This window comes from Scyliorhinus torazame, chromosome 19 (genome assembly GCF_047496885.1).
Source record: "Scyliorhinus torazame isolate Kashiwa2021f chromosome 19, sScyTor2.1, whole genome shotgun sequence".
NCBI lineage: Eukaryota > Metazoa > Chordata > Chondrichthyes > Carcharhiniformes > Scyliorhinidae > Scyliorhinus > Scyliorhinus torazame.
Window position 1 is genome coordinate 16,398,425 of NC_092725.1, and position 14,363 is coordinate 16,412,787.

Consider the following 14,363-nt stretch of genomic DNA (forward strand, 5'->3'; position numbering starts at 1 on the left):
CGGTCCCAGAGGGGGAAAGGACAGTGTATCTAACACACTGTGACACCCGGTCCCAGAGGGGGAAAGGACAGTGTATCTAACACACTGTGACACTGTCCCAGAGGGGGAAAGGACAGTGTATCTAACACACTGTGACACTGTCCCAGAGGGGGAAAGGACAGTGTGTCTAACACACTGTGACACTGTCCCAGAGGGGGAAAGGACAGTGTTTCTAACACACTGTGACACCCGGTCCCAGAGGGGGAAACGACAGTGTATCTAACACACTGTGACACCCGGTCCCAGAGGGGGAAAGGACAGTGTATCTAACACACTGTGACACCCGGTCCCAGAGGGGGAAAGGACAGTGTATCTAACACACTGTGACACTGTCCCAGAGGGGGAAAGGACAGTGTATCTAACACACTGTGACACCCGGTCCCAGAGGGGGAAAGGACAGTGTATCTAACACACTGTGACACTGTCCCAGAGGGGGAAAGGACAGTGTATCTAACACACTGTGACACTGTCCCAGAGGGGGAAAGGACAGTGTATCTAACACACTGTGACACCCGGTCCCAGAGGGGGAAAGGACAGTGTATCTAACACACTGTGACACCCGGTCCCAGAGGGGGAAAGGACAGTGTATCTAACACACTGTGACACTGTCCCAGAGGGGGAAAGGACAGTGTATCTAAAACACTGTCCCAGAGGGGGAAAGGACAGTGTATCTAACACACTGTGACACCCGGTCCCAGAGGGGGAAAGGACAGTGTATCTAACACACTGTGACACTGTCCCAGAGGGGGAAAGGACAGTGTATCTAACACACTGTGACACTGTCCCAGAGGGGGAAAGGACAGTGTATCTAACACACTGTGACACCCGGTCCTAGAGGGGGAAAGGACAGTGTATCTAACACACTGTGACACTGTCCCAGAGGGGGAAAGGACAGTGTATCTAACACACTGTGACACTGTCCCAGAGGGGGAAAGGACAGTGTATCTAACACACTGTGACACCCGGTCCCAGAGGGGGAAAGGACAGTGTATCTAACACACTGTGACACGTGGTCCCAGAGGGAGAAAGGTCAGTGTATCTAACACAATGTGGCACTGTCCCTGAGGGAGAAAGGTCAGTGTATCTAACACACTGTGGCACTGTCCCAGAAGGTGAAAGGACAGTGTGTCTAACACACTGTGACACCAGGTCCCAGAGGGGGAAAGGACAGTGTTTCTAACACACTGTGACACTCGGTCCCAGAGGGGGAAAGGACAGTGTATCTAACACACTGTGACACCCGGTCCCAGAGGGGGAAAGGACAGTGTATCTAACACACTGTGACACACAGTCCCAGAGGGGGAAAGGACAGTGTATCTAACACACTGTGACACTCGGTCCCAGAGGGGGAAAGGACAGTGTATCTAACACACTGTGACACCCGGTCCCAGAGGGGGAAAGGACAGTGTATCTAACACACTGTGACACTGTCCCAGAGGGGGAAAGGACAGTGTATCTAACACACTGCGACACTGTCCCAGAGGGGGAAAGGACAGTGTATCTAACACACTGTGACACTGTCCCAGAGAGGGAAAGGACAGTGTATCTAACACACTGTGACACCCGGTCCCAGAGGGGGAAAGGACAGTGTATCTAACACACTGTGACACCCGGTCCCAGAGGGGGAAAGGACAGTGTATCTAACACACTGTGACACTGTCCCAGAGGGGGAAAGGACATTGTATCTAACACACTGTGACACCCGGTCCCAGAGGGGGAAAGGACAGTGTATCTAACACACTGTGACACCCGGTCCCAGAGGGGGAAAGGACAGTGTATCTAACACACTGTGACACTGTCCCAGAGGGAGAAAGGACAGTGTATCTAACACACTGTGACACTGTCCCAGAGGGGGAAAGGACAGTGTATCTAACACACTGTGACACCCGGTCCCAGAGGGGAATAGGACAGTGTATCTAACACTGTGACACCCGGTCCCAGAGGGGGAAAGGACAGTGTATCTAACACACTGTGACACCCGGTCCCAGAGGGGGAAAGGACAGTGTATCTAACACTGTGACACCCGGTCCCAGAGGGGGAAAGGACAGTGTATCTAACACACTGTGACACCCGGTCCCAGAGGGAGAAAGGACAGTGTATCTAACACACTGTGACACTGTCCCAGAGGGGGAAAGGACAGTGTATCTAACACACAGTGACACTGTCCCAGAGGACTCTTTAACTACGGGGAATTCTTTGCGCAAGTGCCTGGATCTGTACGAATATTTCCGGAATGGGCTCTCTATGAATATTAGTGAGCGTGTCAGGAATGTAAATTAATGTCGGGATGTGGAAGAACTTGTATTTCCTGAGACTGTTGGTTGTCTTATCGATGTTAACCATGTGGAGACATTCCTGAAGCATCAGTGACATCACTGACATCACACACTCCCTGAGACATCACGCTTCACAACATACATTTCACAGGCCTCCCTCAATAAGCCGCGCAACCTTGAATAGTACACTCCCCACCACAAACGGGAGTTAGATGAACTGACGTTCCCGCCACAGGTGCACTGAGGGAGTGCCTCACTGTCAGAGGGTCAGTAGTGAGGGAGCGCCGCACTGTCAGAGGGTCAGCACTGAGGGAGTGCCGCACTGTCAGAGGGTCAGTACTGAGGGAGTGCTGCACTGTCAGAGGGTCAGTACTGAGGGAGCGCCGCACTGTCAGAGGGTCAGCACTGAGGGAGTGCCGCACTGTCAGAGGGTCAGCACTGAGGGAGTGCCGCACTGTCAGAGGGTCAGTACTGAGGGAGTGCCGCACTGTCAGAGGGTCAGCACTGAGGGAGTGCCGCACTGTCAGAGGGTCAGTACTGAGGGAGTGCCTCACTGTCAGAGGGTCAGTACTGAGGGAGTGCCGCACTGTCAGAGGGTCAGCACTGAGGGAGTGTCGCACTGTCAGAGTGTCAGTACTGAGGGATTGCCTCACTGTCAGAGGGTCAGTACTGAGGGAGTGCTGCACTGTCAGAGGGTCAGTACTGAGGGAGCACTGCACTGTCAGAGGGTCAGTACTGAGGGAGTGCTGCCCTGTCGCCGGGTAAGTACAGAGCGAGTGTCGAACTGTCAGAGGGTCAGTACTGAAGGTGTGCCGCAGTGTCAGAGGGTCAGTACTGAGGGAGTGCCGCACTGCCAGAGAGTCAGTACTGAGGGAGTGCCGCACTGTCAGAGGGTCAGTACTGAGGGAGTGTCGCACACTCAGAGGGTCAATACTGAGGAAGTGCCGCACACACAGAGGGTCAGTACTGAGGGAGTGCCGCACTGTCAGAGGGTCAGTACTGAGGGAGTGCCGCACTGTCAGAGGGTCAGTACTGAGGGAGTGCCGCACTGTCAGAGGGTCAGTACTGAGGGAGTGCCGCACTGTCAGAGGGTCAGTACTGAGGGAGTGCCGCACTGTCAGAGGGTCAGTACTGAGGGAGTGCCGCACTGTCAGAGGGTCAGTACTGAGGGAGTGCCGCACTGTCAGAGGGTCAGTACTGAGGGAGTGCTACACTGTCAGCGGTTCAGTACTGAAGGAGTGCCGAACTGTCAGAGGATCAGTACTGAGGGAGTGCTGCACTGTCGGAGGGTCAGTACTGAGGGAGTGTCGCACTCTCAGAGGGTCAATACTGAGGAAGTGCCGCACTGTCAGAGGGTCAGTACTGGGGGAGTGTTGCACTGTCTAATGGCAAGTACTCTGTCCATAATGTCTGTCAATGCGGCTGGCTGCCATCTTTTACTCGGTGGTTCCCTGCTGCACATTTATGAGTGAAAATCCTAATTGATAAACATTTTTCAGTAACATGTCTCTCGTTGTGAGTGAAAACCCATGAGAGTCAGTTTCTCTACTGACCCTCCTTTCTTATCATCAGTCAACAGACTCAATCGCCAAGTTATATTTCCTGCCCTAAGATTGTGATCAAAAACTAAATAGTTTCCTCTCCAAAACAAACAATTACATGAGGTTTCATTCCAGAGTTTAGACCACACTGGAGGGCCCTCAGTACTGGTCCTCCGACAGTGCAGCACTCCCTCAGTACGTACCCTCTGACAGTGCGGCGCTCCCACAGTACTGACCCACTGACAGTGCAGCACTCCCTCAGTACGTACCCTCTGACAGTGCAGCACTCCCTCAGTACTGACCCTCCGACAGTGCAGCACTCCCTCAGTACTGACCCTCTGACAGTGCGGCACTCCCTCAGTACTGACCCTCTGACAGTGCGGCACTCCCTCAGTACTGACCCTCTGACAGTGCGGCACTCCCTCAGTACTGACCCTCTGACAGTGCGGCACTCCCTCAGTACTGACCCTCCGACAGTGCAGCACTCCCTCAGTACTGACCCTCTGACAGTGCAGCACTCCCTCAGTACTGACCCTCAGACAGTGCGGCACTCCCTCAGTACTGACCCTCTGACAGTGCAGCGCTCCCTCAGTACTGACCCTCTGACAGTGCGGCACTCCATCAGTACTGACCCACTGACAGTGCGGCACTCCCACAGTACTGACCTCCTGACAGTGCGGCACTCCCTCAGTACTGACCCTCCGACAGTGCGGCACTCCCTCAGTACTGACCTCCTGACAGTGCAGCTCTCCCTCAGTACTGACCCACTGACAGTGCGGCACTCCCTCAGTACTGACTCTCTGACAGTGCGGCACTTGCTCAGTACTGACCCTCGACAATGCGGCACTCCCTCAGAACTGACCCTCCGACAGTGTGGCACTCCCACAGTACTGACCTCCTGACAGTGCGGCACTCTCTCTTTACTGACCCTCTGACAGTACGGCACTCCCTCAGTCCTGACCCTCCGACTGTGCGGCGCTCCCTCAGTACTGACCCTCTGACTGTGCGGCAGTCCCTCAGTACTGACCCTCTGACAGTGCGGCACTCCCTCAGACCTGACCCTCCGACAGTGCACACTCCCTCAGTACTGACCCTCTGACAGTGCGGCCCTCCCACAGTACTGACCGTTTGACAGTGCGCCGCTCTCTAAGTACTGACCCGCCGACAGTGTGGCACTCCCTCAGTACTGACCCTATGACAGTGCGGCGCTCCCACAGTACTGACCCTCTGACTGTGCAGCACTCCCTCAGTTCAGACACTCCGACAGTGCGGTGCTCCCTCAGTACTGACCCTCTGACAGTGCAGCACTCCCTCTACTGACCCTCCGACAGTGCGGCGATCCCTCAGTACTGACATTTCGACAGTGCGGCACTCCTTCAGTACTGACCCCCTGACAGTGTGGCACTCCCTCAGTACTGACCCCCTGACAGTGTGGTACTCCCTCAGTACTGACCCTCTGACAGTGCGGCGCTCCCTCAGTACTGACTCTCTGACAATGCGGCGCTCCCTTAGTACTGACCCTCTGACAGTGCGGCGCTCCCTTTTTACTGACCCTCTGACAGTGCGGCACTCCCTCAGTACTGACCCTCTGACAGTGCAGCACTCCCTTAGTACTGACCTTCGGACAGTGCGGCACTCCCTCAGTACTGACCCTCAGACAGTGCGACGCTCCCTCAGTACTGACCCGCCTACAGCGCGGCACTCCCTCAGTACTGATCTTCAGACAGTGCGGCACTCCCTCAGTACTGACCCTCTGTCAGTGCGGCACTCCCTCAGTACTGACCCTCCGACAGTGTGGCACTCCCTCAGTACTGACCCTCCCACAGTGCGACACACCCTCAGTACTGACCCTCTGACAGTGCAGCACTCCCTCAGTCCTGACCCTCTGACAGTGCGGCACTCCCTCAGCACTGAACCTCCGACAGTGCAGCACTCCCTCAGTTCTGACCCTCCGACCGTGCGGTGCTCCCTCAGTACTGACCCTCTGACTGTGCAGCACTCCCTCAGTACTGACCCTCTGACAGTGCGGCACTCCCTCAGTACTGACACTTCGACAGTGCGGCACTCCCTCAGTACTGACCCTCCGACAGTGCGGTGCTCCCTCAGTACTGACCCTCTGACATTGCGGCATTCCCTCAGTACTAACCCTCTGACAGTGCGGCACTCCCTCAGTACTGACCCTCTGACAGTGCGGCGCTCCCTCAGTCCTGACCCTCCGACAGTGCGGCGCTCCCTCAGACCTGACCCTCCGACAGTGCCGCCCTCCCTCAGTCCTGACCCTCTGACAGTGCGGCACTCCCTCAGTGCTGACCCTTCTACAGTGCGGCACTCCCTCAGTACTGACCCTCCGACAGTGCGGCACTCCCTCAGTACTGACCCTCCGACAGTGCCGCCCTCCCTCAGTACTGACCCTCTGACAGTGCGGCGCTCCCTCACTACTGACCCTCTGACAGTGCGGCACTCCCTCTGTACTGATCCTCTGACAGTGCAGTGCTCCCTCAGTACTGACCCTCCGACAGTGCGGTGCTCCCTCAGTACTGACCCTCCGACAGTGTGGCGCTCCCTCAGTACTGACCCTCTGACAGTGCAGTGCTCCCTCAGTACTGACCCTCTGACAGTGCGGCACTCCCTCAATACTGACCCTCTGACAGTGCAGCGCTCCCGCAGTACTTACCCTCTGACAGTGTGGCACTCCCTCAGTACTGACCCTCCGACAGTGCGGCGCTCCCTCAATACTGTCCCTCCGACAGTGCGACACTCCCTCAATACTGACCCTCTGACAGTGCGGCGCTCCCGCAGTATTTACCCTCCGGCAGTGCGGCACTCCCTCAGTACTGTCCCTCCGACAGTGTGACACTCCCTCAATATTGACCCTCTGACAGTGCGGCGCTCCCTCAGTACTGACCCTCTGACAGTGCGGCACTCCCTCAGTACTGACCCTCTGACAGTGCGGCACTCCCTCAGTACTGACCCTCCGACAGTGTGACACTCCCTCAATATTGACCCTCTGACAGTGCGGCACTCCCTCAGTACTGACCCTCTGACAGTGTGACACTCCCTCAATATTGACCCTCTGACAGTGTGGCGCTCCCTCAGTACTGACCCTCTGACAGTGCGGATCTCCCTCAGTACTGCCCTCTGACAGTGCGGCGCTCCCTCAGTACTGACCCTCCGACAGTGCGGCGCTCCCTCTGTACTCAGTGCGGGTACCCTCCTGGATATTTGTGTGCAGGTGATTTTGGTAGGTGTCGGGCACAGAGGGTCGGAGGTGAATGCAGCCTCGCCCCTCTTTGACCCGTGATCGTCCCCTCTGACACTCTCTTCGCTGCCTCCTCCTCGGAACAGGTGCCAGCTCGTTAATTCCTCCCCAGCCAATTCCCAGGAGCACGGACTTTGAAACTGGTATTATTCCAGACTGACGGAGAGAGGTTTGTGTCTCCGGAGGGCAGGGTAACCCCACCGCCTGCTCTCTGTACCACAGCGCGAGCATCAATCGCTCCCTTTGAAATGCTGACATTCGAATGAAAGAGCATCATTTTAACCGCACCTTCAAGCTCCCTGAGCAGTCGGTTCCCCATCCCTCACCACCTTCCTCGCCGCATTCCACCGCCCGTCAACACTCTCTCCGATTTTACCAAGGTACTTGGAATTCCGGGAATGTCCCAACACTGGGTTCCGGGAGCGGCTCTTTGACAGCGAGAGGATACCTCTGACCCGCACTCGCTTCTCTCACTCACTCTCGCCTTCCCCCTCCCTCTCTCCCTCCCCCTCTCCTCCCTCCCTCTCTCGCTCTCTCTTTCTGCGGTCAGTCCATGTGAGCCCACCACATCCTCTCTCTCACTCACTTTCTCTGTCTCTCTCTCTCTGCCCCTCTCTCACTCACACACACTGTCTCTTTCTCTCGCTCTCTGTCTGCCTCTCTCTGTCTGTCTCTCTCTCTCTGTGTCCCTCTCTCCCTCGCTCTGTCTCTCTCCCCCTCGCGCTCCCTGTCTCTCTTTCTTTGACTTTCTCTCTCTCCCTCTCACTCTGTGTCTCTCTCCCCCTCTCCCTGTCTGTCACTCTCTGTCTTTCTCTCCCCCTCTCTCTCAGTCTCTCTTCCTGTCTCTCTCACTTTGTGTTTCTCTCTCTCTCACTCTCTCTGTCTCTGTCTCTCTCTCTCTCCCAGTCTCTGTCTGTCTCTCCCCCTCTCTGTCTTTCTCTCTCTGTCTCTCTCTCTCTGTCTGTCTGTCTCTCTCCCTCTCCCTCTCTCTCCCCCTCCCTCTCTCACACACAGCAGGATAATATTAAGTGTGGTTGGTGTCTCTCTCTGTCTCTGTCTCTCCCTCTATCTCTCTCTCTGTCTCTCTCCCTCCCTCTCTCACACACACAGCAGGATTATATTAAGTGTGCTTGGCGTTCCTCTCTCTCTCCCTCTGAGAGTTGATTCTCTCTGTCTGAAACAGCTCATGGGGTTGGAATGCAGGAAGTCAGCAATGTTGAGTGTGATAAGGTCAGGCTGAGTGTGCACAGGCCAGAGAGGGAGGGAGAAGTCATTCCCCTCCCTTCTCACTCTCACTCCCTCCCCAACCTCTCTCTGTCCCTCTCACTATCTCTCTGCTCTCTCACACTCCCTCTCTCTATCTCTCCACTCTCCCACACTCCCTCTCTTTATCTCTCCCACACTCCCTCTCTCTATCTCTTCTCTCTATCTCTCCACTCTCCCACACTCTTATCTCTCCCACACTCTCTATCTCTCCCTGCCCTCTATCTCTCCGCTCTCCCTCTCACCCCATCCTCTCTCTATCTCTCCGCTCTCTCACTCTCCCCCTCCCCCCCACCCTCCCTCTATCTGTCCACTCTCTCACTCTCTATCTCCCACTCTCCCCACCCTCTCTCTATCTCTCTGCTCTCACTCTCACCCCATCCTCTCTCTATCTCTCCGCTCTCTCACTCTCCCTCTCTCCCCACCCTTCCTCTATTTCTCCACTCTCTCTCACTCTCCCTCTCTATATCTCTCCACTCTCTCTCACTATCCCTCTCTCTATCTCTCCCACTCTCGCCACCCTCTCTCTATCTCTCTGCTCTCAGTCTCACCCCATCCTCTCTCTATCTCTCCACTCTCTCACTCTCCCTCTCTTCCCACCCTCACTATCTCTCTGCTCTCTCACTCTCCCCATCCTCCCTCCATCACTCCACTCTCACTCTCCCTCTCACCCCACCTTCCCTTCATCACTCCGCTCTCTCCCTCTCCCGCATCTCCTCTCCTCCCCTCTCACTCTCCTTCTCTTCACCTCGCTCATCCTCTCTCCCTCTCACCCCACATCTCCCCCTCGCTCATTCTCCCCCTCCATTCTTCTCCCCAAGCGCACTCACACTCCCTCTCTCCCCCTCTTTTTTCCTCTCCCACTCTCCCTCTCTCCTCATACGCTCTCCTCCGCCCCGCTCTCTCACTCTCCCCACCTCCTTGCCTTCTCTCATTCCTCTCGTCTCCTTTCTCCCAGCCCTTCACACATTCCCTCTCTCTCTCTCTCCCTCTCTCTCTCTTTCCCTCACACTCTCTCGCAATCTCACCCTCACTGCCTCCCTTTTCTCCCCACCCTCCCCCCTCATTCTATCTCACTCCTTCAATCTCCCCCACTCCTTCACTCTTCCTCACTCTGACCCTCACTCCCCCTCTCCTTGTCCCTCTCTTTCTCTCTCTCTCCGAGAGACGGAGGGAGTAGTCATTCCCCTCCCTTCTCACTCTCTCTCTCTATCCCCAACCTCTCTCTATCTCTCCCACTCTCCCTCTCTCTCGCTCTCTCTCTAACTATCTCACCACTATCTCACTCTACCTCTCTCTATCTCTCCGCGCTCTCACTCTCCCTCTCTCCCCACCCTCACTCTATCTCTCCACTCTCTCATTCTACCTCTCCCCCACCCTCTCTCTATCTCCCCACTCTCTCACTCTCTCTTTTCCCACCCTCACTCTATCACTCCACTATCTCCCTCTCTCTCCACACTCTCTGTCCCTCTAGCCCCATCTTCTCTCTATCTCTCCACTATGCCACTCTCCTCTCTATCTCTCCACTCTCTCACTCTCCCTCTCCCCATCCTCTATCTCTCCACTCTCCCTCTATCTCTCCCACTCTCCCTTTCTCCCCACCCTCTATCTTTCTATCTCTCCGCTCTCTCACTCTCCCTCTCTCCCCACCCTCTATCTCTCCACTCTCCCTTTTCTCCCCATCCTCCCCCTTATTCTCCCCCTCATTCTATCTCACTCCTTCAATCTCCCCCACTCCTTCACTCTTTCTCACTCTGACCCTCACTCCCCCTCTCCTTGTCCCTCTCTTTCTCTCTCTCTCCGAGAGACGGAGGGAGTAGTCATTCCCCTCCCTTCTCACTCTCTCTCTATCCCCAACCTTTCTCTATCTCTCCCACTCTCCCTCTCTGTCTCTCTCAATCTCACCATGATCTCACTCTACCTCTCTCTCTGCACGCTCCCTCTCTCCCCACCCTTTATCTCTCCCACTCTCCCTCTCTCTCTAACTATCTCACCACTATCTCACTCTACCTCTCTCTATCTCTCCACGCTCTCACTCTTCCTCTCTCCCCACCCTCTATCTCTCCCCACTCTCCCTCTCTTTATCTCTCCACTATCCCACTCTCCTTCTCTCTCACCCTCCCTCTCCCCCACCCTCTCTCTATCTCTCTGCGCTTTCACTCTCCCTCTCTCCCCACCCTTTATCTCTCCACTCTCCCTCTATCTCTCCACTCTCCCTCTATCTCTCCGCGCTTTTACTCTCCCTCTCTCCCCACCCTCCATCTCTGCACTCTCCCCCCTCACTTTCCCTCACGTACTCCCTCTCTCAATTTCTGTTTCCCCCTCCCCATCTCAGTGTCCTCTCTCCCTCGCTCCCCCTCACTCTCTCTCTACCGTTCTCTCCCCTCTACCCTTCACTCCCCCACGCTACCCCCTCCCATTCGATCCTCCTTCCCTCGCCCCACTTGCCCCTCTCCTTCCCCCTCCCCTACTCCCCCTTGCCCCCTCTCCCCCCACCCCGCCACCTCTCCCACTCCCCTCCTGCCCCTCACTCCCTCTCTCCCCCTCACTCCCCCTCCCCATTTCCCCTTCACTCGCCCCTCTCCCCCTCACTCCCCCCTCCCACTCCCCTCCCTCATTTCCCTCTCACTCCCCTCTCTCCCCCTCACTCCCCCCCTCCCCTCACTCCCCTTCCCTCATTTCCCCCTCACTCCCCTGTCTCCCCCTCACTCCCCTGTCTCCCCCTCACTCCCTTGTCTCCCCCTCACTCCCCTGTCTCCCCCTCACTCCCCCCTCACCCTCACTCCCCCCTCACCCTCACACCCCCCTCACCCTCACACCCCCTCACCCTCACTCCACCTCTCCCCCTCACTCCCCTCTCCCCCTCACTCCCTTCTCCCCATCACTCCCCCCTCCCCCTCACTCCCCCCTCTCCCCCTCTCTCCCCCTCCCCCTCACTCCCCCCTCCCCCTCACTCTCCCCCTCACTCCCCCCTAAATCCCCCCTCCGTCATTTCCCTCTCACTCCCCCTCACTCCCCCTCTCCCCCTCACTCCCGCCTCTCCCCCTCCCCCTCACTCGCCCCTCCCCCTCACTCCCCCCTTTCCCCCTCACTCCCCCCTCTCCCCCTCCCCCTCACTCCCCCCCTCCCCCTCACTCTCCCCCCTCACTCCCCCTCCCCCTAACTCCCCCCTCCCTCATTTCACTCTCACTCCCCCTCACTCCCCCCTCTCCCCCTCCCTCGCTCTCCACTACTCCTCACCCCCTTCCCCTCACTCCCCCCCTCCCTCGCTCCCCCCTCCCTCGCTCTCCCCCCGCCTCATTGCCACTCTCCCCCCACTTCCCTTCAATGCCCCTCATTCCCACTCGCTCCCCCCTCCCTCGCTCCCCCTCCCTCGCTCTCCCCTACTCACCCCCTTCCTCTCGCTCCCCCTTCCTCTCGCTCCCCCCTTCCCCTCGCTCCCCCTTCCCCTCGCTCCCCCTTCCCCTCGCTCCCCCTTCCCCTTGCTCCCCCTTCCCCTCGCTCCCCCTTCCCCTCGCTCCCCCTTCCCCTCGCTCCCCCTCCCTCGCTCTCCCCTACTCCTCACCCCCTTCCTCTCGCTCCCCCTTCCCCTCGCTCCCCCTTCCCCTCGCTCCCCCTCCCTCGCTCTCCCCTACTCCTCACCCCCTTCCCCTCGCTCCCCCTTCCCCTCGCTCCCCCCTTCCCCTCGCTCCCCCTTCCCCTCGCTCCCCCTTCCCCTCGCTCCCCCTTCCTCTCGCGCCCCCTTCCTCTCGCTCCCCCTTCCCCTCGCTCCCCCTTCCCCTCGCTCCCCCTTCCCCTCGCTCCCCCTTCCCCTCACTCACCACTCCCTCGCTCACCCCTCCCTCGCTCACCCCTTCCCCTCGCTCCCCCTTCCCCTCGCTCACCCCTCCCTCGCTCCCCCCTTCTCCTCTCTCCCCCTTCCCCTCGCTCGCCCTTCCCCTCGTTCCCCCTCCCTCGCTCCCCCTTCCCCTCGCTCCGCCTTCCGCTCGCTCACCCCTCCCTCGCTCCGCCTTCCCCTCGCTCCCGCCATCCTCGCTCCTCCGTCCCTCGCTCCCCCTTCCCCTCGCTCCCCCTTCCCCTTGCTCCCCTTCCCCTCGCTCCCCCTCCCTCACTCCCCCCTCCCTCGCTCCCCCCCTCGCTCCCCCCCTCGCTCCCCCCCTTCCACTCGCTGCCCCCTTCCGCTCGCTCCCCCTTCTCCTCTCTCCCCCTTCCCCTCGCTCGCCCTTCCCCTCGTTCCCCCCTCCCTCGCTCCCCCCTCCCTCGCTCCGCCTTCCCCTCGCTCCCGCCATCCTCGCTCCTCCCTCCCTCGCTCCCCCTTCCCCTCGCTCCCCCTTCCCCTTGCTCCCCTTCCCCTCGCTCCCCCTCCCTCACTCCCCCCTCCCTCGCTCCCCCCCTCGCTCCCCCCCCTCGCTCCCCCCTTCCCCTCGCTCCCCCCACCCTCGCTCCCCCCTCCCTCGCTCCCCCCCTCCATCGTTCCCACCTCCCTCGCTTCCCCCTCCCTCGCTCCCCCCCTCGCTCCCCCCTCGCTCCCCCTTCCCCTCGCTCCCCCTTCCCCTCGCTCCCCCTTCCCCTCGCTCCCCCTTCCCCTCGCTCCCCCCTCCCTCGCTCCCCCTTCCCCTTGCTCCCCATTCGATCCTCCTTCCCTCGCCCCACTTGCCCCTCTCCTTCCCCCTCCCCTACTCCCCCTTGCCCCCTCTCCCCCCACCCCGCCACCTCTCCCACTCCCCTCCTGCCCCTCACTCCCCCCTCTCCCCCTCACTCCCCCTCCCCATTTCCCCTTCACTCGCCCCTCTCCCCCTCACTCCCCCCCTCCCACTCCCCTCCCTCATTTCCCTCTCACTCCCCTCTCTCCCCCTCACTCCCCCCTCCCCTCACTCCCCCTCCCTCATTTCCCCCTCACTCCCCTGTCTCCCCCTCACTCCCCTGTCTCCCCCTCACTCCCTTGTCTCCCCCCTCACTCCCCTGTCTCCCCCTCACTCCCCCTCACCCTCACTCCCCCCCTCACCCTCACACCCCCCTCACCCTCACACCCCCTCACCCTCACTCCACCTCTCCCCCTCACTCCCCTCTCCCCCTCACTCCCTTCTCCCCATCACTCCCCCCTCCCCCTCACTCCCCCCTCTCCCCCTCTCTCCCCCTCTCTCCCCCTCTCTCCCCCTCACTCCCCCCTCCCCCTCACTCTCCCCCTCACTCTCCCCCTCACTCCCCCCTAAATCCCCCCTCCGTCATTTCCCTCTCACTCCCCCTCACTCCCCCTCTCCCCCTCACTCCCCGCCTCTCCCCCTCCCCCTCACTCGCCCCTCCCCCTCACTCCCGCCTTTCCCCCTCACTCCCCCCTCTCCCCCTCCCCCTCACTCCCCCCTCCCCCTCACTCTCCCCCCTCACTCCCCCCTCCCCCTAACTCCCCCCTCCCTCATTTCACTCTCACTCCCCCTCACTCCCCCCTCTCCCCCTCCCTCGCTCTCCACTACTCCTCACCCCCTTCCCCTCACTCCCCCCTCCCTCGCTCCCCCCCTCCCTCGCTCTCCCCCCGCCTCATTGCCACTCTCCCCCCACTTCCCTTCAATGCCCCTCATTCCCACTCGCTCCCCCCTCCCTCGCTCCCCCTCCCTCGCTCTCCCCTACTCCTCACCCCCTTCCTCTCGCTCCCCCTTCCCCTCGCTCCCCCTTCCCCTCGCTCCCCCTCCCTCGCTCTCCCCTACTCCTCACCCCCTTCCCCTCGCTCCCCTTCCCCTCGCTCCCCCCTTCCCCTCGCTCCCCCTTCCCCTCGCTCCCCCTTCCCCTCGCTCCCCCTTCCTCTCGCTCCCCCTTCCCCTCGCTCCCCCTTCCCCTCGCTCCCCCTTCCCCTCGCTCCCCCTTCCCCTCGCTCACCACTCCCTCGCTCACCCCTCCCTCGCTCACCCCTTCCCCTCGCTCCCCCTTCCCCTCGCTCACCCCTCCCTCGCTCCCCCTTCTCCTCTCTCCCCCTTCCCCTCGCTCGCCCTT

The 14,363-nt window shown here is 59.6% G+C and overlaps 1 protein-coding gene across 2 annotated transcripts in view; it reads right to left on the bottom strand.

The window, feature by feature from the left end:
* LOC140396030 (uncharacterized) overlaps positions 1-8,264 on the bottom strand; it is a 250,110-nt gene extending 241,846 nt beyond the window's left edge. The window contains exon 1 of one of the 2 annotated variants that reach the window (XM_072484095.1): positions 7,404-8,264. In XM_072484095.1, the coding sequence (XP_072340196.1) occupies positions 7,404-7,434 (31 nt within the window). In that variant the 5' untranslated portion in view covers positions 7,435-8,264. The other variant, XM_072484094.1, reaches the window with a different exon arrangement.
* Between the last annotated feature and the right edge of the window lie 6,099 nt (positions 8,265-14,363).